The following is a 26,474-nucleotide window of genomic DNA, read 5'->3' as shown; positions in this document are numbered from 1 at the left end:
TACCATTTAGCCTACATTTCTTCCCATCTTCCTTCCAAAATGTATGGCTCACATCGAGTGAGCAATGCTGTAAATGGCATGTGTTTTGGGAGACTTTGGACAGGGGCAGAATAAAGCTCAACTGTGATATCTCCCCACAACAAAATAGCCCAATACATTATCAGAACTCAAAAATAAGGAATGGCCATGGAGCAGCATCCCACAATCCTTTGGAAAGGCACAGGATAATGGTCAGAGGAGGGAGAATTTTAAAAGAAATCTGGGTCTGCCCATTATGTTCCAATGATGAGGTTTGTGTGATCTAAACTATAAAATATCTTCTTGGAAAAGGGAGAATACCCTTGAAATCAAAGCAAATAAAGGTCTAATACACAACGATCACCCAGCTTTTACAGTGGTAATGATGGTGAAACTGTCAGCATTAGCTGTCATTACTTCACTGAAATCAACAGTAACTTCGGGAGTCTGCACATGCACAGAATAACATGGAAATTCAGAAGTTGCTGTTAGGTAATTCTACACTCCTCCAGAGGGTGTGCCCTGTTGAGGTGCCCCCCAGAGTGCAATCCCAAAGTGATCAGCAAATTGACAAAATCTTCCACTTTTATGCTGTTAGTCTTTCTGTAAAAACCCTTGTTGAATGAGGTGTAACTGGGTTTTTTAAAAAAGCATACTAACTTCATAATTACTGTTAAACGCCTCACTGGTCCTGAAAAGGTAATTTTATATATGTGAAATGTCAAATTTCCCCATTAAAAAATCCATATATTTTAAAGTAATTTGTTTTTAAAGTTCATTTTAGCTTCTATCAATTTATTTTTCTATCTGAAAAAATAAAATTGAAAAGGATTCAGCGCTTTTAACTTGCTGGTTTGCTGTCTGAGAATAGTTTCCATGCTTGTTGACATCACTGCTGTCAGATTCCTGGAGATGCCCTTGACTTGGCATCAGATTTAAACTGTCATTGGGAAAGGGGAAGTCTGCACCACTGTGATCTTAAGAGGTCAGCAGCAAGCACCATTGCTTTGCTGCTGACCACAAAACCCTGGCCATTATTAGGAGGAATATCATCTAAAATGGCCTGGTCCCAAATTGGAAAATTATGCAATGGATTAAAAAAAGCAACAAGCGGCAACAGTCCAATATTGGGTTTGTAAATTTGCTGGTATTGTTTGATACATTACTTTGTGAGGGTGGTGCCAGGTGTAAGGGAAAGGAAGAGAAAAGACTTCCACAAGAGTTTTGTAGGAAAGCCAGAGCTTGTATCTTTTACACTTTGGTCTTTAGAGACAGGATATTATGACAGGAGGTCAGTAAGTACCTGTTAGAGAGAACTGAAATAAATTTTTTTGATGTCAATCTTTTCCCAGAACTCAGACAAATGTGTTTTATTACAATCAGGAAAGAAAGGGGGTTAAAATATTCCATTCCAGCATTTGTCCTTGTAAACTGTTCCTTTGAAGCCCCAACTCAAATTTAATGTCATCTTCCTCCCAGGCACCTTGTAACACTCTAATCTGAAGTGACTTCAGACATAGCTAAATTTACAAAATTTGTTACTTCTACACTTAACCTTCATGTTTTCAGTTTTATCTCATTTTCCCAGGCTTCCTATGTACTTGGCTATTTACACATATTTTTCTCTTTAATGCCTCAATGTTTCTGCCTTTTACTTGATTGAAGTTACACCATTCTATTTATGATTTTTTTTAAATGTATATTTTTCCTCTTCTGATCACATGAGCATACCTGTTGAACACTTACTTTCCAGTTTGGAGGGGTCCACACTCAAAATGTTAGCTCGTCTAATCTCTCCATAGATGCTGCCTGACCTGCCAAGTGCTTCCAATATTTATGCTTGTTTCAGATTTCCAGCATCTGCAGTACTTTGCCTTTTAGTTGTCAAGCGGACTCAAACTGGGTTTAACCTGATCAACGAATGCTGTCTGTGTTCAATACTCCATCCTTGAATGGAGCCAGACAACTGTACGCTCTTGACTCATGGACAGCAATCCACGAAACAAAACAAAAAGGGAATTTTAACAGGATACCTGGGCCTTCAACCCTAAAGCTAGATATATACAGACTTGGAATCAGCAGCCCATCTTGAAGTTCAGATGTCAAAACTACTCAAGCTGTTGAATCATGTGAAACCTTAATCTGTTACGAGCTCAGAAATTTTCTACTGCTATACAAATTTCCCCTTTCTTTTAATGTTTACATAACCCGATGTTTCAATTTAAAACAACTCTACTGGACAGAATGCTGATTGCCTCACATACAAACTTGTGTTCTCAGATGAAGTCAAGGGTGGCTAACAACTGTAAAGAACATAGTCAGCCATTTAAACAGGTTTTTCTTTCCAAGTGAATCATGTGAAATGCAGCAGACTAATATTTCACAACCTCCATATTGGATTCAAGATTAAAAACAGTGCTCAGACCTAGAGACAGCAATTAATTCAGTTTTATTTAAAGATAAGGTTTAGGCATGCTTGGACAACTACACAGTAGAACTAAAAATGTAACATTTAGCACATACAGCTGTTATTGCAGACACAAGGTGAAAATTACATTTTAAAAATTTTACACTCCGTATAGTACCAGCAATGCAAAAGATGCAACAGCTGTTAAGATTTAGAAAATAGACAATATGAAATCACTTGTAAAGTTAGAACTCTTAGGTTTTCTTTTCTCCCCCAAAATCCCCACCCTCCCCAATTCAAAATGTATTCTTATTCCTGGTTACGTGTTTTTAAAGCTTTGTAAGAGGGTTTCGTTCAACACAGTTTTTAAAGAAAAATTAAAGCCAATGTTTGAAAACCCTCAATTTCAAAAATGCACAAAGTTAAACAAGTTCTTCGGTTTCCTTGCTCTCTCTGTTCTTTCTCACTTCCTCCAGGTGTTTGTCCTAAATTATATGAAAAAATTAGAGTCATTTAACATGTACTAATGCAGCTGAGGATCATTTCTGTACAATCATGTGTAAATGTCAAAATTAGCTTCAGACTGATTCAATACAAAGCTTCATGGATTATGCAATCACATTAGGTAGTTTAATTGGCTTTAACATATGCCTACATAAGACCAGTAACTGCAGTCGAAGCCCAACTCATTGTGAAGTGCTTTGTTTTGTTAATGTGCTGTTTAAAAGGCTCAATCATAAGTAGTTTATTACAGGGTAATTGAAGAGAGCTTTCAGTACAGGCACTCTTCAACCTAAGAAATATTTTTTAAAAACTACCCAGATTTAATTTTTTAATTTCCTTTTCCTTCACCCACTGGGAGCCAGCAAGATTCAGGACATGCTATACTGGGCTGGCAATTACCTCTGCTGACTTAAAAGCCCCTTTTGAAAGACTTCAAGTACTTATTTACAGGATTATCATCCACACACAGATCAGTGTTACTGCTGTCAGCATCAACCAAACAAAACAGTTGTGCAGTATAGATACTGAAAAAGGGCCAATGGCTGCAGGAAAGGAAAATGAAAAAGGAAAATGAAAAAGGAAAAGCACAGGTCCGGATGGACCACCCAGCATCGACTTAGGCACCTAGGCAACGACAACGGCAAACCCAGCCCTGTCAACCCTACAAAGTCCTCCTTATCATCTGGGGGCTTGTGCCAAAGTTGGGAGTGTTGCCCCTCAAGCCTGCTCTACCATTCAATAAGATCATGGCTGATCTGATTGTAACTTCAACTCCACATTTCAGTCTACCCCCAATAATCTTTCACCCCCTTGCTCATTAAGAATCTATCTACCTCAGCCTTAAAAATATTCAAAGACTCTGCTTCCATCACCTTTTGAGAAAGAGAGTTCCAAAGACACTCAACCCTCAGAAAAGATTTTTCGCCATCTCTGTCTTAAATGGGCGACCCCTTATTTTTAAACAGTGACCCCTAGCTCTAGATTTTCCCACAAGAGGAAACAGCCTATCCACATCCATCCTGTCAAGGCCCCTCAGAATCTTATGTTTCAATCAAGTTGCCTCTTACTCTTCTCAACTCCAGCAGATATAAGCCTAGCCTGTCCAACTTTTTCTCACAAGACAACCCGCCCATTCCAGGCATTCGTCTAGTAAACCTTCTCTGAACTGCTTCCAACGCATTTACATCCTTCCTTAAATAAGGAGACCATAACTGTTCAAATCATTGTGTATTTCTGGTCACCGATTTGGTTATTATAAGATGGCCAAAATCTGATACCTAGATATTGATAATTGGCAAAATAAATTTCCCCTTGATTGATTGAGTACACCTTACTCTTTTTGAAAAAAAAAAGATAATTTTCTTCAATGGCCTCAACATATACTTTATCCCAAATATATTTTACCTTTGAGAAATAGTTCTGTCTGAATTCTATATTCCAGACAATCATAGAGAGTTTAAGACACAGAAAGTGGCCACTTAGCCCATTGTGTCTGTGCCGGCTGAAAAACGATCCACCCATTCTAATCTCACCTTCCTGCATTTGGTCTGTAGCCCTGCAAATTACAGCACTTGAGGTGCATATCCAGACTTCTTTTGAATAAGTTGAGGGTTTCTGCCTCAACTACCCTTTCAGGTAGTGAGTTCCAGACCGCCATCACCCTCTGGGTGAAAAAGATTTTCCTCATCTTCCCTCTAATTTTTCTGCCAATCACTTTAAATCTATGGCCCCTAGTCACTGACCTCTCTGCTAAGGTGAATAGGCCCTTCACCTCCCTCTATCCAGGCCCCTCAAAATTTTGTACATTTCAATCAGATCTCCCCTCAGCCTTCTCTGTTCCAAGGAGAACAACCCCAGCCTATCCAATCTTTCCTCATAGCTGCATTTTCCCGGTCCTGGCAACATCCTCGTAAATCTCCTAAGTACCCTCTCTCATGCAGTTACATCCTTTTGGTAATGAGGTGATCAGAACTGCACACAGTACTCAAGTTGTGGCCTAACCAATGAGTTATACCTTTCCAGCATAACCTCCCTGCTCTTATATTCTACACCTTTGCTAATAAAGGAAAGGATTCCATATGCCTTCTTAACCACCTTATCGACCTGTCCTGCTACCTTCAGGGATCTGTGGACATTCACTCCAAGGTCCCTCACTTCCTCTACACTGCTCAGTATTTTCCCATTAATTGTGTATTCCTTTGCCTTGTTTGACCTACCCAATAGCATCACCTCCCACTTCTCCAGGTTAAATTCCATTTGCCACTTTTCTGCCCATCTGACCAGACCATCAATATCTTCCTGCAGCCTACAGCTATCCTCCTCACTATCTACCACACGACCAATCTTTGTCTCATCTGCAAACTTCTTGACCATGCCCCCTGCATTTACGTCCAAATCGTTAATATACACACAACAAAAAGCAGGGGTCCTAGTATGGATCCCTGTGGAATGCCACTGGAAACAGCCCTCCAGTTGCAAAAAACAGCAGTAGTCAACAATTACCCTTTGTTTCCTGCCACTGAGCCAATTTTGTATCCACCTTGCTGCATTTCCCTGGATCCTATGGGATTTTATTTTATTTTTTTAAATCAGTCTGCCATGTGGGACCTTGTCAAAAGCCTTGCTAAAATCCATGTAGACCACATAAACTGCACTACCCTCATCTATCTTCCTTCAAAAAATTTGATCAAGTTGGTCGAACAAGATCTTCCCTTAACAAATCCATGCTGACTTTCCTTGATTAACCTGTGCCCCAAGTGTTTATCCTGTCTCTCAGAATAGATTCCAATAATTTGCCCACTACTGAAGTTAGACTGACTGGCCTGTAATTATTCAGTCTATCCCTTGCTCCCTTTTGAAAACAAACAGAGGTACAACAATCCTCCAATATTTACCCAACTTAAAAGAAAAATATTCTCTCGCTTCTGAAACCTGCAATGGAAGTAATGTGATGAACCGCTGATACACTTTCCCCAAGAGGAAAGCCAAAAACTTTTCCTGTTGGGTTTCTGAAACCTGAAGCACCTTAATTGCCGCTTGCTGCACCCTCTTAAACCCTTATTGTTCCTCTGGTATGCTGACCAACATTGCATACTGTATTCCAGATGGTGCGTACAGAATTTTACTGCAACATTTTATTTTACTTCTTAGAAAGCTAGTGTTATATTCCAAATATAGTTCCAGGATCTCAAGTCATCACCTGCTCTAGTAGATAACCAACTGCAAAACTATGATTAAATGCACTCAGGTATGACTTACCTTGTGGCTGGAAGGCATTAATACCTTGAACTTTCCAACAGGTTCCCTCAATGGTTCAGTGGGTAAGTGCACCACCTGGTATGGTTAATGTCATAAAAGACCAGCAAGGTCCAAGGTGTGATCCATGCTTCTGTTGACACCCACAGAGTCATGGTCTCACATACTGAAATGGCAAATATGGACAGAAAAAGACTCAGCTGCAATAACACATCATGGTTCAAAAGGTTGCCTGTGCCCATTGTCTAGACTCGCATGAAAACTGGCCAGTTGGACATGGTACTGGAGGGCTGCCAGCACCCATGGAACCATGCCCCTGCAGTCACAGCCCTGAGAAGGAAGTGTAACGAATTGGAAAATAAAAAGTTCCAGTCCTGACCCTGGGAAATAAGCCATTCTGGATTCTACTTCTACTGTGTAAAAAAATGTGTTAAAGTTAACTTGCCTTCTCACGAAGGCGCTCGAGCTTGGCAGCTAACTGTGCTTCCCGATTCTCCTTGATGAGTTCCATCTTGGAGATCAGTCTTTCTTCTGCCATTTTGCTGAATTTGGTATTTTCTTCAATAGCTCTCTGAAGCACTTCCTTTACATGCTCCTGTTTTTCAGCCAACTGCTTCAGAACTTCTGCTTCATGTGACTAGGGAAAGAACAAAGATCAATTGTTCAGCTGAACATCGAGACCACAAGTACAGCTCTACTAATTCAGAGATGCAAGTCACATCCTGGCACAAAGTATTTCCCAAAGAAAAAATGTTTAACAAAAACCAGTTAAAAACAGGTACAGTTCTACATCTCCATAATTCTTAGTAGAATGAACATCTCTTCAAAGCAATTAATAACTACTATATCACACTTAGAAGCAAATCACTTAATGCATGCTAAGCATGTGAAAAAATAACGCATCAATAAAGGACAGATAATACAGGAAATACACAGGTTAGGAAACAGGCCAACATTATAGGCAGACTACTTCAAAATTCAAAAACAAATCTCATATTTGCCTGCCTTCCTCTTTGGATGCTGTGCCTTTGCAATACTTGTTAAAGATTAATTTTTTTATTTCTACAAAATAAAATTTAATGGAACAATTTGCTGAGCACATTTACCTACTGTGCCAGTTGTATGTAAATGTTAACAGCCTCCCACCCCTTCCACAGATTGTATGGCATAGTCCAGCAAATCAGGATTTAAAAAAAACCCCTCAAATTTGTTTAAATCCAGTCCAAAGCAAAAGTAAAGTCTCCTGCATGGACGACTTTAGAAAATTGCGGTTCAGTTCCTGCTGGCCACAAACTCAGCAATCTACTGCCTAGAATTCGCAAGGATGACTGATGTGCAAAACCAAGATACATACTAGTGCAGCAGGCTGCTGTGCAAGGTTGGGGTAACTGCTTTATTCTCCATCTGGTTTTTGCTACACACGGTGAATGTTTTTGTTCTCCAGATGAGTGGTCAGTGATATGTAGTGCTTTTTTCCAAGTTTTGATGTTGAGCACTCAAAAACCAGAAGTGGGAGTCAAAACCTAAAGTCAGAAAATCATTGCATAGTACTGACAGAACAAAAACACCCATCATTTTAGGCAGCACTGTTATTTGGTCAAACAGGCCTTCAACCACTACTTTAAGTACCATTTAGCTTATACTGTGCTCATATTCCATTCAAGTACCTTTCGTCTGTTCTCTGCAGCTTCCATTTTTTTCTGAAGATCTTCAAGTGATCGATCTTTTTTGGGAGAAAGAGGAAATTCTGGAATTGTTTCAGCTGTGGGGCTCAAAATTATCTCAAAAGCCTGGCCTGAAGAACGCTTGTCTAGTTCTTTTACTTTAATATCTGAAATAAGAGTTACTTTTTAAAAATATGGCATGGTAGCAGTTAGCCCAAGTCCATTTCCATGTACATAGTTCCTGAATGCATTGATTGTGCAGGTCAAACAACATGACTGAAATCAGGATTTTGACAAAGCTTAAAGTTTAATAATTCATATAGCACTATGCCGGCCATCTTCATTGTACATGTTAAATTTATAGCAAAGGAAACTGAATCTCAGGAAAAAGCATATTGGCCTTGGAAAGGTTACAGTGCAGATTCACCAGAATGATACCAGTGTGACAGAAACCACACCGGCCAAATGGAAACACACTAACTTTGTCATATGGAATGCTGCTTGAACCCTTTTTACTGGACATTGAACATAAACTTGTTTAAAAGGACCAGAGCTAAACAGCTAAAACGTGGTTCCACATTTGCATTTATAGAGACAGTTGAACAATGCTCACTGATTCAATTAGCGAGATGGGTTTTGTCAACAGCGGTGATCAAAAGACATTGAGAGTGTCACTGACTTTGTAAGAGACAAAACTCCACCCCCCCCCCCCCCCCCACCGTGCGTGACTGAAGAACTTTTGAAATCAACAATCCTTGTAGACGATGCTGTTTCAAACAAAGAGTTGGTCACATGATTAACCTGCTGGCCAACCTGGGGACTTTGTGAATTGTACCATACAGAAAGGGCAGACTGCAATTTGAAGACAAAACAGAAGGAAACTATCTCCCCGTCTCTCTTTCTGAATCTAGAAAAGTTCCAGGGACCCACGGAAGCAATTTAAGCCTCAAGACAGAGGAGATCTTCAGCCTTCTGGTACCAGAGAAGTAAGTCTGAAACTGTGCATTGGGCCCCAGCCAGAACTACAAGACTGCAATTCCAACCAAAAAGACTTTACAGCAAAACTAAAGACAGTAACTGAATTCCATCTACTACTCCAAACCCTCCCCCTTTAATTCTTTCTCCCCCTCTGTATCTATTTGTGTGTGTTTTTCTCATATGCACGCTAGTGTGGTTGCATTGCCTATTTTAGTAATTATAACCAAGTTAGAGTGGTAAAGTTAATAAGCCTACAACTTTCCTCTTTAAACCCAAGAAAGCATGTCTGGTTGGTTCATTTACAATTACACTTAGTGAGTCTTTATTCACTGCTCTGAGGTGTTAAGCTAAAATACTACATTTTAAAAGTTAAACGCTGTTATGGCCAAACCAGGAAAGGAGCCAGAAGGGAGCCGGAGACCCCTTACTCACCCGGCCATAACACCAGGCTTAAAAAAAAGGACTGAATGCATACATAAAACGTGGCTTGGAATTTTAGAAGGTCGTCGTTGTAGTCATCAGTCCCATGAAACGAGGATGATGTCTGCCAGGGTTCACGATTTGTGCGTCCTCAGGTAAAAATCAGACTAATCCTGGAACCACAGGTCTTTGTGCAGAGGTTGAGAGTGAAGGCTGAAAAGCTTCCCGTCAAGTCGAAACTCAATCATGACCACCTGTGCAGAAAGGACAAATGTATCCTAAGGGGGCGGCGGTCCCTCTGAGCCAGGGTCCTGTTCTCTTTCCGCATTTGACACTTTGCAACAGAATTTATGCGGTCAGTTTTTGACTGTGTTGCGGTTTGGAGGAGGTATTGCCACGTGGCACATGCACCAATGTCAATTTGTCCCCTTTTCAATGAGGCCTTCGGAGTGTCATTAAAACGTTTTCTCTGTCCTCCTCGAGATCGGGTGCCATCCTGAAGTTGTGACAAAGAGGATCTGCTTCAGAAGCAGGATTATCTGGCATGCTGATGCCAAGTCCAGACCAGCAGAGCAGATTTCACATGATCATGGTTGCAATGCTGGAGGAGTTGGCTTTGGTGAGGAAGCTGGAGTTTGTTCACCTGTCTTCCCACTTGACTGAGTATTCTGCGGAGACACCGCTGGTGGAAATTTTCCGACAACTGGAGGTCCCTTTGATAGGGGACCCATCTCACTACCGTATAGAACAGCGTGACAACAGCATTTAGACTAAAGCCTTTGTCCTCTTATGGAGGTCTCTGTTGTCAGAGACACGGTTACCCAATTTTTGGAAGGCTGTGCTGGCACAGCCAATTCGGTGCTGGATCTCCACTTCGATGGTGACCTTTTGAGAAAGGGTAGCTGTCGAGATATGGGAAGCGTTAAATGACATCTAAAGTCTCCCCATCAAAAAACAATAACTGGAGATGTAGGTGCTTGTCCAGGAGAGGGCTAAATGGATTTTGGTCTTGCTGACATTAAGGGAGAGACTAATCCCCTTGGTCATCTCCCTCCAAAACAAGTATACCGTTTTGGATACTGTTGGGGGAGATGGCTCACCAGGGGAAGGCAGCAGTAGCCAGGTCCATGGCACCGTGGCTGGCTCTGCTGTTCAGAAGGGCGGGAAAAAGAGTGGAAGGGCTATAGTCGTAGGGGATTCGATTGTAAGGGGAGTAGATAGGCGGTTCTGTGGTCGAAAACGAGGCTCCCGAATGGTATGTTGCCTCCCAGGTGCACGGGTCAGGGATGTCTCAGATCGGCTGCAGAACATTCTAAAGGGGGAGGGTGAACAGCCAGTTGTCATTGTGCACATAGGCACTAATGATATAGGTAAAAAACGGGATGAGGTCCTACAAGCAGAGTTTAGGGAGTTAGGAGCCAAGTTAAAAAGTAGGACCTCAGAGGTAGTAATCTCAGGATTACTACCAGTGCCACGTGATAGTCAGAGTAAAAATGAAAGAATAGTCAGGATGAATGCGTGGCTTGAGAGATGGTGCAGGAAGGAGGGGTTCAGATTTTTGGGACATTGGGACCGGTTCTGGGGGAGGTGGGACTATTACAAATTGGACGGTCTACACCTGGGCCGGACTGGAACCAATGTCCTTGGAGGTGCTTTTGCTAACGCTGTTGGGGAGGGTTTAAACTAATGTGGCAGGGGGATGGGAACCAATTGAGGTCAGTTGACAGTAAGGAGGTAGTAACAAAAGCCTGTAAGGAACTAGATAATGAAGTCAGTGTGACTAAGGGGAAGAACAGGCAGGGAGCAAATGATGAATATAAAGGGACTGGTGGTCTGAGGTGCATTTGTTTTAATGCAAGAAGTGTAGTAGGTAAGGCAGATGAACTTAGGGCTTGGATTAGTACCTGGCAGTATGATGTTATTGCTATTACTGAGACTTGGTTGAGGGAAGGGCATGATTGGCAACTAAATATCCCAGGATATTGATGCTTCAGGCGGGATAGAGAGGGAGGTAAAAGGGGTGGAGGAGTTGCATTACTGGTCAAAGAGGATATCACAGCTGTGCTGAAGGAGGGCACTATGGAGGACTCGAGCAGTGAGGCAATATGGACAGAACTCAGAAATAGGAAGGGTGCGGTAACAATGTTGGGGCTGTACTACAGGCCTCCCAACAGCGAGCGTGAGATAGAGGTACAAATATGTAAACAGATTATGGAAAGATGTAGGAGCAACAGGGTGGTGGTGCTAGGAGATTTTAATTTTCCCAACATTGACTGGGATTCGCTTAGTGTTAGAGGTCCAGATGGAGCAGAATTTGTAAGGAGCATCCAGGAAGGTTTTCTAGAGCAGTATGTAAATAGTCCAACTCGGGAAGGGGCCATACTGGACCTGGTGTTGGGGAATGAGCCCGGCCAGGTTGTTGAAATTTCAGTAGGGGACTACTTTGGGAATAGTGATCACAATTCCGTAAGCTTTAAAATACTCATGGACAAAGACGAGAGTGGTCCTAAAGGAAGAGTGCTAAATTGGGGGAAGGCCAACTATACCAAAATTCGGCAGGAGCTGGGAAATGTAGATTGGGAGCAGCTGTTTGAAGGTAAATCCACATTTGATATGTGGGAGGCTTTTAAAGAGAGGTTGATTAGCGTTCAGGAGAGACATGTTCCTGTGAAAATGAGGGATAGAAATGGCAAGATTAGGGAACCATGGATGACAGGTGAAATTGTGAGACTAGCTAAGAGGAAAAAGGAAGCATACATAAGGTGTAGGCGGCTGATGAAAGACGAAGCTTTGAAAGAATATCAGGAATGTAGGACCAATCTGAAACGAATTAAGAGGGCTAAAAGGGGTCATGAAATATCTTTAGCAAACAGGGTTAAGGAAAATACCAAAGCCTTTTATTCATATATAAGGAGAAAGAGGGTAACTAGAGAAAGGATTGGTCCACTAAAGGACAAAGGAGGAATGTTATGCTTGGACTCAGAGAAAATGGGTGAGATTCTAAACGAGTACTTTGCATCGGTATTCACCGAGGAGAGGGACATGACGGATGTTGAGGTTAGGAACAGATGTTTGATTACTCTAGGTCAAGTCGGCATAAGGAGGGAGGAAGTGTTGGGTATTCTAAAGGGCATTAAGGTGGACAAGTCCCCAGGTCCGGATGGGATCTATCCCAGGTTACTGAGGGAAGCGAGAGAGGAAATAGCTGGGGCCTTAACAGATATCTTTGCAGCATCCTTAAACACGGGTGAGGTCCCGGAGGACTGGAGAATTGCTAATGCTGTCCCCTTGTTTAAGAAGGGTAGCAGGGATAATCCAGGTAATTATAGACCGGTGAGCCTGACGTCAGTGGTAGGGAAGCTGCTGGAGAAGATACTGAGGGATAGGATCTATTCCCATTTGGAAGAAAATGGGCTCATCAGTGATAGGCAACATGGTTTTGTGCAGGGAAGGTCATGTCTTACCAACTTAATAGAATTCTTTGAGGAAGTGACAAAGTTGATTGATGAGGGAAGGGCTGTCGATGTCATATACATGGACTTCAGTAAGGCGTTTGATAAGGTTCCCCATGGCAGGCTGATGGAGAAAGTGAAGGCGCTTGGGGTCCAAGGTGTACTAGCTAGATGGATAAAGAACTGGCTGGGCAACAGGAGACAGAGAGTAGCAGTAGAGGGGAGTTTCTCAAAATGGAGACGTGTGACCAGTGGTGTTCCACAGGGATCCGTGCTGGGACCACTGTTGTTTGTGATATACATTAATGATTTGGAGGAAAGTATAGGTGGACTGATTAGCAAGTTTGCAGACGACACTAAGATTGGTGGAGTAGCAGATAGTGAAGGGGACTGTCAGAGAATACAGCAGAATATAGATAGATTAGAGAGTTGGGCAGAGAAATGGCAGATGGAGTTCAATCAGGGCAAATGCGAGGTGATGCATTTTGGAAGATCCAATTCAAGAGTGAACTATACAGTAAATGGAAAAGTCCTGGGGAAAATTGATGTCCAGAGAGATTTGGGTGTTCAGGTCCACTGTTCCCTGAAGGTGGCAACGCAGGTAAATAGAGTGGTCAAGAAGGCATACGGCATGCTTTCCTTCATCGGACGGGGCATTGAGTACAAGAGTTGGCAGGTCATGTTACATTTGTATAGGACTTTGGTTCGGCCACATTTGGAATACTGCGTACAGTTCTGGTCGCCACATTATCAAAAGGATGTGGATGCTTTGGAGAGGGTGCAGAGGAGGTTCACCAGGATGTTGCCTGGTATGGAGGGCTCTAGCTATGGAGAGAGGTTGAGTAGATTAGGATTATTTTCATTAGAAAGACGGAGGTTGAGGGGGGACCTGATTGAGGTGTACAAAATCATGAGAGGTATAGACAGGGTGGACAGCAAGAGGCTTTTTCCCAGAGTGGGGGTTTCAATTACTAGAGGACACGAGTTCAAAGTGCAAGGGGAAATGTTTAGGGGGGATATGCGTGGAAAGTTCTTTACGCAGAGGGTGGTGGGCACCTGGAACGCGTTGCCAGCGGAGGTGGTAGACGCGGGCACGATGGAGTCTTTTAAGATGTATCTAGACAGATACATGAATGGGCAGGAAGAAAAGAGATACAGAACCTTAGAAAATAGGCGACATGTTTAGAGAGAAGATCTGGATCGGCGCAGGCTTGGAGGGCCGAAGGGCCTGTTCCTGTGCTGTAATTATCTTTGTTCTTTGTTCTCTTTGTTCTTTGTATGTGGAGTTGAAGACGTAGAGAGTGAAGGCTGAAAAGCCTCCTGTCAAAAATCGAAACCTGGTCACAAAATGAGTTCCATGACCAGGCGGAGGTAAATAACGGAGAATTGACACAATCTCACAGCCTTGCTGGACACCTGTTCGGATACGAAACGGCTTAGTCACCAATCCATTGCAGTTATGCAAGAGTCACAGGACAGCAAGAAATTTTGCTGGACATCCAAATCGCTGGAAGATTTTCCAAAGAGCTTCACAGTTGATGGAATCCAAGGCCTCTGACAGATCAATAGGGACCACGTAGAGCTCAGTGTTGTTCCAGGCACTTTTCTTGGATTTGTGAAGTGACAAAGATCACATGTGCTTCTCCTGAACGGCTGGAAACCACACTGGATCTCCAGAAGTATGTCTTCACTGATGAGGAAGTGGTGGTTCAGGAGGATTCAAGAGAGAATCTTTCCTATTATGGACAGAAGGGATATGTTTCTATAGTTCCCACAAATTTATCACCCTTCTTAAAAAGTGAAACAATGATGGCATTACCAAAGACAGGTAGTACCTTTTTTTCCAAATTTTTATAAAAAAGGTCCGCGTTTCAGCAAGAGTTTATGACCACCAGCTTTATAGATTTCTGTTGGAATGTTGTCCGGACCACATGCCTTGGTTATTCTTCATCTGTTGCTTAGCCTTTTGCATCTCAGCAACTGTTTGCAGCATACCCAAATATGATCTCTCAGGCTGTTGAGGGATTGTTTTGATGGTTTTCTGATACTGTTGAACCCCGATTGAGATGGTTCCAGCAATGCTCCTTCCAACGGCCCTGGATCATCATCTTTGAGAAGAGTTAGAATGTTGAAGGGTGATCTAATTGAGGAGTTTACCCTATTGAATCCCTTTACTATTTTAGATGCACAGAATCTATTTCCTCTGATGGGGGAAAATCCAGAAATGAAATCATTTTTTCCATACAAAGGGTAGTAGAAATCTAGAACCTCTCACCCAAAGGCTGAGACATTTTCAAGTGACATTTTTATGACTGAAATCATGAAGATTTTTGTTGGGCAAGGGCAGCAAGGGATATGGAACTAAGGTAAGTAAATGGAATAGAGGTACAGATCAGCCATGATCTGACTGAACAGCAGAACAAAGCTTGAGGCACTGAAAGATACAGGAGTAAGTTAATATTTCTAAGACTTTCAAAACAGTTGATGGGTATTCCATATCTAAGCATTGGAAAGACTTCTTCCCACAACCTCTGCAACAGTCACCTGTGCAAGAATGCCAATGAACATAAATCATTAGCCAAAGTCCAAACCATGCAGTTCAGTCATTACTGGAGGCTCAGAGTTGCAACCTGTGGTAAAAGTTCAAGTGCAACCAGCAGAGGATGCTCCCTCATTTTTGGATCCTCCAAACACTCCCTTGAAACAGATAGTTATGAAATGTATAGTACTAGCTGACAATTTGTTACTCTGCAAAGAGGATACTGCTTGACGGATGGAATTTCACATGGGTTGGATTTAAATCCAACCTTCCTCATTATATGCTAACTGGCTTCTACTGTTCGGTGCACTTCAATATTTGTTGTTATGCACAAACAAAAACGCCACAACATAAAAACATAACACTTTAAGATAACAATTTGCATTTATATAGCACCTTATGTCAAAAATATTTCAATTCACACACTGAATTAAAGGGACTGATTCGGGAAAATAAAAATATGAATCCATATTTAAGATAAAGTGCATTACGTCTATTGCAGGTCTAGTATATAGATTAGACTTCAAGTAGAGAAAATATCCACAGGCGGTTTCCAGGTTTGTTGAATATAGAAGGAAATGTGCATGAACAAAATATTAACAGTAACTGCACTTCAAAGTAATCTACTTTATGTGAAGCACTTTGGAAATCCTGAGTGCAAGTTCTGACAAACTTGGTATCAGTGCTGTACAATGAATCACTTATAGACAGTGGGACTTGACACGTGGAATATGAAGGCAATGCTAGAAAGCAGTTCTGATGAAAGGCCTGTTAACTCTGTTTCTCTTTCCACCCATGCTGCCTAACCTGCTTAGTGTTTCCAATATTTTCTCCTTTTATTTCCTACAAAATAGATATCTATTTCCTTCTTGTCCCATACACTAACGGATATTTACACAGGATTATATAGGATTACACAGGATATATGGCACAGAAACAGGCCAAACAGTCCAACTAGTCCATGCCAGCCTTCTCCCATCTTTCCTCATCTAAAGATACCATTGAAAACCTCTATACCCTTCTCCCTCATGCTTGTCCAGCTTCCTTTTATAAATGCACCTATACTATTTCTTTCAACCATTCCCTTGGTAGAGAGTTCCACATTCTCACCACTCTCTGGGTAAAGAAGTTTCTTCAAGAAGATGAGGGAAGAGTGACTGCCCTTGATATCAAGGCAGCATTTGACAGAGTATGGCATCAAGGAGCCCTAGCAAAACTGGTGTCAATGGAAATTGGGGGAAAACTCTGTTTGGAGTCATACCTAACACAAAGGAAGATGGTTGAGGTTGTTGGAGGTTAATCATCTCAGTCCCAGGACATCACTGCAGGAGTTCCTCAGGGCAATGTTCTAGGCCCAACCATCTTCAGCCGCTTCATCAATGACCTCCCCTCCATCATAAGGTGGGGATGTTCGCTGATGATTGCACAATGTTCAGCACCATTCGCGACTCCTCAGATACTGAAACTGTCTGTGTAGAAATGCAGCAAGACCTGGACAACATCCAGGTTTGAATTGATAAGTGGCAAGTAACATTCATGCCACACAAGTGCCAGGCAATGACCATCTCAAACAAGAATGAATCTAACAATCTCCCCTTGACATTCAATGGCACTACCATGGCTGAATCCCCACTATCAACATCCTGGGGGTCACCATTGACCAGAAACTGAACTGGACCAGCCACATAAATGCTGTGGCTACAAGAGCAAGTCAGAGGCTGGGAATTCTGCAGCAAGTAACTCGCCTCTATCTCCCTAATGCCTGCCCACCATCTACAAGGCACAAGTCAGGAGTATGATGGAATACTCTCCTCTTGCCTGGATGGGTGCAGCTCCAACAACACTCAAGATGCTCAACACCATCTAGGACAAAGCAGCCCACTTGTTTGGCACCCCATCCACCACCTTCAACATTCACTCCCTCCACGATCAACAGACAGTGGCAGCAGCGTGCATCATCTACAAGATGCACTGCAGCAACTTACCAAGGTTCCTTCGACAGCACCTTCCAAACCTGTGACCTCTACCACCTAAAAGGACAAGGGCAGCAGGCATACGAGAACACCATCACCTGCATGTTCCCCTCCAAGCCACACATCATCCTGACTTGGAACTATATCACCGTTCCTTCACTGCTGCTGGGTCAAAATCCTGGAATTCCCTTCCTAACAGCAATGTTGGTCTACCTACACCCCAAGGACTGCAGCAGTTCAAGAAGGCAGCTCACCACCACCTTCTCAAGGGCAATTAGGGCTGGGCAATAAATGCAGACCTAGCCAGTGATGCCCACATCCCAGAAACCAACAAAAACATAAGAAATAAGAGCAGGAGGCGGCCATTTGGCCCCTCGAGCCTGCTCCGCCATTCAATAACATGGTTTATCTGATGGTGGCCTCAATTCCACTTTCCTGCCTGCCTACGTCCCCACCCCACCAGCCCCCAACTCTCTTGTAGATTTTAAAAAATCTGTAATTCAGCCTTGAATATATTCAATGACTCAAACCTCCACTGCCCTCTGGGGTACCATAATTCCAAAGATTAATGACCCTCAGAAGGAATTCCTCCTCATCTCCATCTTAAATAGGAGAGCCCTTATTCTGAAACCACAACCCTGGTTCTAGATTTCCATCTCCCAGAGAGGAAACATCATGTTAACATCTACCCGGTCAAGCCCCCATCAAAATCCTATGTTTCAATACAATCATCTCTCATTCTTCTAAACTGCAATGAGTATAGGCCCAACCAGCTCAACCCAACAACTCCATCCCAGAAGCCAACCTGGTGAACCTTCTTTGAACTACCTCCAATGCAATTATATCCCTTCATATTTAAGGAGGCCAAAACTGCCTTCTGCACTCTAGGTGTGGTCTCATCAACACACTGTACAGTTGTAGCAAGACTTCCCTACTTTTATAGTCCACCCCCTTGCAATAAAAACCAACATTCCATTTACCTTCCTAATTACTTGTTGTACAAGAACATAAGAACACAAGAAATAGGATCAGAAGTAGACCATATGGCCCATCAAGCCTGCTCTGTCATTCAATATGATCATGGCTGATCTTGGGCTTCAATTCCACTTTCCAGCCCGCTCCCCAGATCCCTCGATTCCCCCGAGACCAAAAATCTATCTATCCCAGACTTAAATGTATTCAACCATGAAGCATCCACAACTCTCTGGGGTAGAGAATTCCAAAGATTCACAATCCTTTGAGTGTAGTAATTTCTCCTCATCTCAGTCCTGAATGATTGACCCCTTATCCTGAGACTGTGTCCCCCGCATTCTAGATTCCCTGACCAGTGGAAACAATTTCTCAGCTTCTACCCCATCAAGCCCTTTCAGAATCATGTACATCTCAATTAGATCACCTCTCATTCTTCTAAACTCCAGAGAACATAGACCCAATTTACTCAACCTCTCATCGTAAGACAACCCTCTCATCCTAGGGACCAATTTAGTAAACCTTCACTACACAGCTTCCAGTACAAATATATCCTTTCTTAAATGTGGATACCAAAACTGAACACTATTCCAGGTACGGTCTTTTTGTAAGACTTCTTTATTCCTGTACTCCAATCATCTTGCAATAAAGGCCAACATGCCATTTGCCTTCCTAACAGCCTCCTGCACCTGCATGTTAACTTTGTGCATTCCTTGTAAGAATACCCCCAAGTCTCTCTGAACACCAACACTGATCAGTTTCACACCTTTTAAAAAATATTCTGCTTTTCTATTTTTATGACCAAAGTGAACAACTTCACACTTCCCTACATTATACTCCATTTGCCATCTTGTTGCCCTGTCTATATTTCTTTGCAGCCTCTGTTCTCCCAGCAGCTTACCTTTCCACCTAGCTTTGTATCATCAGCAAATTTAGATACATTACTCTCGGTCTCTTCATCCAAGTCATTAATATAGTGTAAGTAGCACAGGGCCCAGCACTGATCCTTGTGGCACCCCACTATTCACTGCCTGCCAACTTGAAAATGCCCCATTTATGCCCACTCTCTGCTTCCAGTCTGTTAACCAATTCTCTATCCACGCAAATTATTACCCCCAACACCATGAGCCCTTACCTTGCCTATTAATCTTTTATGTGGCACCGAATGCCTTTTGAAAATCCAGGTATACTACATCTACTGGTTCCCCTTTATCTACCCTACTAGTTATATCCTCAAAAATCTCTAATAAATTTGTCAAACAGGATCTCCCTTTAGTAAAACAATGCCGACTTTTTCTAGTCATACTATGATTTCCCAAGTGCAATGTTAAGACTTCAATAATAGTTTCCAGCATCTTTCCAACAACTGATGTTAGGCTAACTGGCCTGTAGTTCCATGTTTTCTCTCTACCTCATTTCCTGAAAAGCAGTGTAACATTTGCCAATTTCCAATCTGATGGGACCATTCCTGAATCCAAGGAATTCTGGAAAATCACAAATGAAGAGATACTGGATGCGCTGGTTCTGTTTTAGAACCCTGTAGTACCTGCATGCTAACCTTGTGTGATTCACGTACAAGGACACCCAGATCCCTCTGCACGGCAGCATTCTGTTGTCTCTATTTAAATATTTTGCTTTTGTATTCTTCCCAAAGTGGATAACCTCACACTTTCCCACATTATATTCCATCTGCCAAATTTTTGCCCACTCACTTAACCTATCTATATCCCTTTGTAGATCATGTCCTCCTCACAACTTGCTTTCCCACCCATCTTTGTACTGTAGAAAATTTAGTTACAATACAGTTGGTCCTTTCATCCAAGTCATTAATATAGATTGTAAATAGTTGAGGCGCCAGCACAGATCCCTGTGGCACCCCACTGGTTAGAGTTTGCCAAACTGAAGATAACACATTTATCCCGACTGTTTCATGTTAGCCAATCCTCTAACCTTGCCAATATATTACTACTCGATTTCTTGGTGACCATCTTATATTGAATGACACGTAATTATGCTTTTCCCCACAATTGAAAACATTGTCTGTCTACTCTATCAAAATCTTTCATAATTTTAAAGTCCTCTATTTGGAAACCCTCCTCAGCCTTCTTTTCCAAAAGGGGAAAAAAAAAGACCCAGCCTGTTCATCCTTTCCCATATATATACCCATGCATTTCAGGTATAATCTTTGTAAATCTTCTCTGCATCCTCTCCAATGCCTCCAATATCCTTTTTATAAATGGTGACCAGAACTGCACACAGTATTCTAGGTGTGGTCTAACCAAGGTTTGATACAGGTTTAGCACAACTTCCCTACTTTTCAATTCTATCCCTCTAGAAAGAAAGCTTGGTTAGCTTTTTTATGACATTGCTTACCTGTGGCGCAACTTTGTGACTAGTGCATTTGTACTCCAAGATTGCTTTGTTCCACTAGCCCAAGTAGAATCACATGTATAATGAAGACACCCAGTTCTACCTCTCTACCATTGACTTCAATCCCTCCATTCTGTCAACTTGCCCGTCTGCCATTATGTCATGGACGAACCAAAATTTCCTTCAATTGAACTTCAGTTAGATCAAAAATTATTTTTGCCTCCCCTCATCCCCCCCAATCAAAATCTCCACACCTTGGTCACTGACTCACCACGGTTGGTTTATCAGCTCCAGCTGCAATCAGCATTGCGGCTTCAAACCAGATTATATTCTATCCATTAAGGCCATTTACTTACACTTCTGCAACATGGCTTGCCTCCATCTATACTTTACCCCCACTGATGCTAAATTCATCATCTCAAGACTATTTTTCAAAGACTCATCTTGTTTATTTCTTAACCTCCACAAAATCCACACCTTGGGAATAATATATTGGCCTGGGAGGGAGTTTAGCTTAGATTTACTAGAATGATACCTGGACTCCAAGGGTTAAGCTACAAGGAGAGAATAAACAAACTAGGGTGCATTCTCTGGAATTTAGAAGGTTAAGGGTGATCTTATTGAAGTTTAAGATATTAAGGGGAACAGATAGGGTAGATTGAGAGAAATAATTTCTGCTAGTTGGGGAGTCTAGGACTAGACCTTCCAGGAGTGAAATTAGGAAACACTTCTTCATGCAAAAAGTAGTAGTTAGTTTGGAACACTCGTCTGCAAATGGCATTTGATGCTAAATCAATTGTTAGCTTTAAAACGGAGATTAATAGTTTTTTGTTAGCCAAAGGTATTAAGGGATACAGGGGTAAAGACAGGTATGTGGAAATAGGTCGCAGATCAGTCATGATCTCATCAAATGGTGAAACAGCCCAAATCCTTAATGGCCTACTCCTGTTCCTAAAATCCAAACCAATTAAATAATCTCCCACATTCAAAACATGAAATTATGTACTAAGTATTCTCTTCAATTAGCTCTGTTCAAGATTGACTTATTTTCCCAACTTGTGAAAGCAGCCTCAGAAGAACTTCACTACATTGTTATTGCCCCTCTTAGTTTATAACCAAATTATGTCTATATATGACAAGAAAAGTAGCTTTTAAGCTTGTGATGAAAACATATAAAGTCCCATCAACAACTGAGAAATTAAATAAGTCTCTTCCATTTCTTTCTGCTCTTGCCCTTCTTCTCTACATCCCCCACTAAAGAAAATACCAAGTAGTGATAGTCAGGCATCCCAGTGTCCAGAATTATGTGCAAATGAAGGTCACGCTTACCAGTACAAGCCATGTTCAATAAGAGGGAACAGAAAGTAAACTTGACACCTCAGGAAAAATGTTCAATGTAAAGAGCAGAACCTGTAAAATGAGAAGATGGCAAATTTTAAAAATAAGTGATACCAAAACACAAAAAAATTCTTGTCCCAAAGTGAAAACGAATTGTATTGAAAACCAACTTGGTCTAGTTGTTGCGTTGCACCAAATTAATTCACCAAGGCAGGTAACAAGATCAATAAAAACATTTTGATACCATGCCACAGGAGATAACAGGACAGATGAACAGAAGCTTGGTCAAGGGGGACATGGCGCAAGAGAGCCTTACATCATTAGTGGGGAAAATGCTCGAGTCTATTATAAAGGATGTGATAGCAAAACACCTGGAAAGCATAAACGGGATCGGGCAAAGTTAGCATGGGTTTACGAAAGGGAAATCATGCTTAACAAATCTACTGGAGTTTTTTTTGAGGTTGTAACTAGTAGAATAGATAAGGGAGAACCAGTGGATGTGGTGTATTTGGATTTTGAGAAGGCTTTTGATAAAGTCCCACATAAGATGTTAGTGTGTAAAATTAAAGCACATGGGATTGGGGGTAATATACTGGCATGGATCAAGAATTGGTTGACAGACAGGAAACAGAGAGTAGGAATAAACGGGTCTTTTTCCAGGTGGCAGGCAGTGACTAGTGGGGTACCACAGGGATCAGTGCTTGGGCCACAGCTATTCACAATATATATTTATGACTTGGGTGACTGAACTAAATGTAACATTTACAAGTTTGCAGACAACACACAGATGGGGAGGGAGGGGGAAATGCGAGCTGTGAGGAGGATGCAAAGAGGCTACAATGTGATTTGGACAAGTTGGGTGAGTGGGCAAATGCATGGCAGATGCAGTATAACATGGATAAATGTGACGTTATCCACTTTGGTTGTAAAAACAGAAAGGCATATTATGTGAATGGTGATAGATTGGGAAAGGGGGAAGTGCACCGAGACCTGGGCGTCCTTGTACACCAGTCGCTAAAAGCAAGCATTCAGGTGCAACAAGCAGTTAGGAAGGTGAATAGTATGTTGGCCTTCATTGCAAGAGGATTTGAGTACAGGAGCAAGGATGTCTTACTGCAGTTATACAGGGCCTTGGTGAGACCACATCTGGAATATTGTGTGCAGTTTTGGTTTCCTTATCTGAGGAAGGATGTTCTTGCCATGGAGGGAGTGCAAAGAAGATTTACTAGGCTGATTCCTGGGATAGTAGGATTGACGTATGAGAGATTGGATCAAGTAGGCCTATATTCATTGGAGTTTAGAAGAATGAGAGGGGATCTCATAGATACCTATAAAATTCTAACAGGACTAGACAGGCTAGATGCAGGGAGGATGTTCCCGATTTGGGGGGGATGTCCCAAACCAGGGGTCATAGTCTCAGGATACAGGGTATGCCATTTAGAACTGAGACGAGGAGAAATTTCTTCACTCAGAGGGTGGTGAACCTGTGGAATTCTCTACTGCAGAATAAAGGACTGCTCAAGTTACAAAAGAAACAAAAAAAAAACCCGACCCAAACCACATCGCATCCGAGCCCGGAGTCCCTCAATTTCCAACCCCCTGCCCCCCACCCCCACACCTCGAGCCCAACCTGCCCCGACCGCAATGTTCCCTTTACTTACCTTCCAACTCCCAATCTTCAGGAAGCTGCAGCATGAGCGTGATGATGTCATAGAGAAACTCACTGCTCAGACTCAGTTTCCCTGCTTGACGTCCCGGACTCGTAGCTCAGGTAAATTTTCTAAACTTTTAACGCTTACCACCAATTCTTGCTGTGTCTCCCCGACCAGGACCCGGCCCCGAACCGGAAGAGCGGCCCAACCCGACCCATGTCGTCGGGTCCTGTCGGGTTCGGGTCGGGTAGCAGGCCTTTACCGCAGAAAGGTAGTGGAGGCCAAGTCATTAAATATATTCAAGAAGGAGATAGGTACATGTCTTAATGCCAAAGGGATCAAGAGATTTGGGGAAGAAAGCGGGAACAGGGTACTGAATTAGACGATCAGCCGTGATCTTTTTTGAATGGCAGAGCAGGCCCAAAGGGCCGAATGGCCTACTCCTGCTCCTATTTTCTATGTTTTAAAAGAGGAGGGAATTCCAGAGCTTAGGGCTAAGGCAGCTAGAAGCACAGCCACCGATGGTGGAGTGATTAAAATTGGGGATGAGCAAGAGCGCAGAGATCTAAGGCTTGTAGGGCTGGAGGAGTTTACAGATATAGAGACGGTAAAGGTAATGGAGGGATTTGAAAACAAGGGCGAAGATTTTAAAACTGAGGTGCTGTCAGACCAGGAGCCAGTGTAGGTCAGCAAGCACAGGGGTGACAGGGAATGAGACGTAAGTGAATTAAGATAGGGGAGCAAGGGTTTTGGATGAACATGAGTTTATGCAAGGTGGAAGATGGCCAGGAAAGTGTTGGAATAATTAAGTCTGGAGGCAACAAAGACATAGATGAGGGCTTTAGTAGCAGATGAATTGAGGCAGGGTCAATGTTAGAGGTGGAAGGAGGCAGTCTTGGTGATGGTATGGATGTGGGCAGAATCTCATCTGCAGGTCAAACACAATACCCAGGTCGCAAATGGTCTGATTCAGCTTCGCATAGTTGCCGGGGAACAGAGTTCATAGCAGGGACCACAGACAATGGCTTCAGTCTTCCCAATATTTAGTTGGAGGAAATTTACCCTCATATTTATTAGGATCATAGGAAATAGGAGCAGGAATAGGCCTTTCAACCCATCGAGCCTTCTCCGCCATTCAAACAGATCATGGCTGATCATTAACTCTACGTCATTTTTCCCCACTATCTCCATATCCCTTGACGTCGTCAGTATTCAGAACTCTATCGATTTCTGTCTTGAAAATACTCAATGATCACAGCCCCCTGGGGGTAGAGAATTACACAGATTTACTACCCTCAGTGAAGAAATTCCTCATCTCAGTCTTAAACGGCCTGCCCATTATTCTGCCCCCCCGGTTCTAGACTCACCAGCCGAAGGAAACAATCTGTCCGCATCAACCCCGTCATGCCCTGTAAGAATTGTGTAAGTTTCAATGAGATCACCTCTCATTCTTCGAAACTCTAGAGAATACAGGGCCAGTTTCTGCTATCTCTCCTCATAAGACAATCCTGCCATCCCAAGGATTAGTCTGGTGAACCTACATTGCACTCCCTCTATGGCAAATATTTAAAAATCCTTAGATAATGAGACCAAAACTGTATACAATACTCCAGATGCAGTCTCACCAAGGCTTTATACAATTGAAGCAATACATCTTTACTCCTGTACTCAAATCCCCTTGCAATGAAGGCCAACATACCATTTAGGGGGGGAAGGGGGCGGGACTAAGGGCGCTAAAGCCCCGTCTGCCGAGTCTGTTACATTGTCTTTTTGTATCTGTCCTAGTTCCAGCACAGATTAGACGCAATAAAAATCACTGTCGGAAAAAAAAAACATACCATTTAACCTTAACTGCTTGCTGCACCTGCATACTAGCTTTTAGTGACTCATTTCCAAAGAGACCTGGGTGTCCTTGTTCATTAACACTTCCCAACCTCTTACTATTTAAGAAATATTCTGCCTTTGTTTTTTTCACACTTACTTATTATATTCCATCTGCCATGTTCTTTCCCATTCATTAAGGCTGTCCAAAACCCCTCGAAACCTCCTCCTCAACTTACATTCCCTCCCAGTTGTCATCCGCAAATTACAATTGGTCCCCATATCCAAATCACTTATACAGATTGTAAACAGCTGTGGCCCAAGCACTGATCCTTGTGATACCCCCACTAGTAACCACCTACCATCCTGAGAATGACCCATTTATTCCTACTCTCTGCTTTCTGTCTGTTAACCAATTTTCAATCCATTGCAGTATATTACCCCCAATCCCATGTTTTCTAATTGTTTACTAACCTCCTGTGTGGGACCTTATAAAAAGCCTTCTGAAAATCCAAATACAACACATCTATTGGTTCTTCTTTATGCTACAGGTTACATCCTCAAAAAAACTCCACAGGTTTGTCAAACATGACTTCCCTTTCACAAATTCATGCTGACTCTGCCCAATTGTTATTTTCCAAGTGTCCAGTTATCTCATGCTTTATAATAGGTTCTAACATTTTCCTTACATCAAACCAACAGGTCTGTAGTTCTCCACTTTCTCTCGCTCCCTTCTTAAATAGTAGGGTTAAATTTGTTACTTTTCAGTTTTTTTTTTAAAATTCGTGTAGGGAAAGTGGGCATCGCTGGATTTGTTGCCCATCTCTAATTGCCCTTAAGGTGGTAGTGAGCTGCCTTCTTGAACCGCTGCAGTCCTTGGGGGTGTAGGTACACCAACAGTACTGTTAGGGGGTTCCAGGATTTTGACCCAGCAACAATGAAGGAACAGTGATATAGTTCCAAGTCAGGATGGTGTGTGGCCTGGTGCGGAACTTGCAGGTGGTGGTATTCCCATGCATCTGCTGCCCTTGTCCTTCTAGGTGGTAGAGGTTGCGGGTTTGGAAGGTGCTGTCAAAAGGAGCCTTGGTGAGTTGTTGCAGTGCATGTTGCAGAT

At 42.4% G+C, this 26,474-nt stretch overlaps 1 protein-coding gene across 1 annotated transcript in view; it reads right to left on the bottom strand.

Moving 5' to 3' along the window:
• Nucleotides 1-2,721: 2,721 nt before the first annotated feature.
• The window catches only part of LOC137346990 (stathmin-like), a 32,615-nt gene continuing 8,862 nt past the window's right edge, over nt 2,722-26,474 (bottom strand). Inside the window, exons 2-5 of the mRNA XM_068010971.1 lie at nt 21,879-21,959; nt 7,852-8,015; nt 6,630-6,821; nt 2,722-2,910 (exon numbers count right to left, since the gene is read on the bottom strand). Coding sequence (XP_067867072.1) covers nt 2,848-2,910; nt 6,630-6,821; nt 7,852-8,015; nt 21,879-21,891 — 432 coding nt within the window. The 5' untranslated portion in view covers nt 21,892-21,959 and the 3' untranslated portion in view covers nt 2,722-2,847. The remainder of the gene's footprint in view (nt 2,911-6,629; nt 6,822-7,851; nt 8,016-21,878; nt 21,960-26,474) is intronic.

Source organism: Heterodontus francisci, chromosome 31, assembly GCF_036365525.1.
Source record: "Heterodontus francisci isolate sHetFra1 chromosome 31, sHetFra1.hap1, whole genome shotgun sequence".
Taxonomy (NCBI): Eukaryota; Metazoa; Chordata; class Chondrichthyes; order Heterodontiformes; family Heterodontidae; genus Heterodontus; species Heterodontus francisci.
Note: the sequence above shows the minus strand (reverse complement) of the source record. Positions and strands in the feature narration are given on the sequence as shown.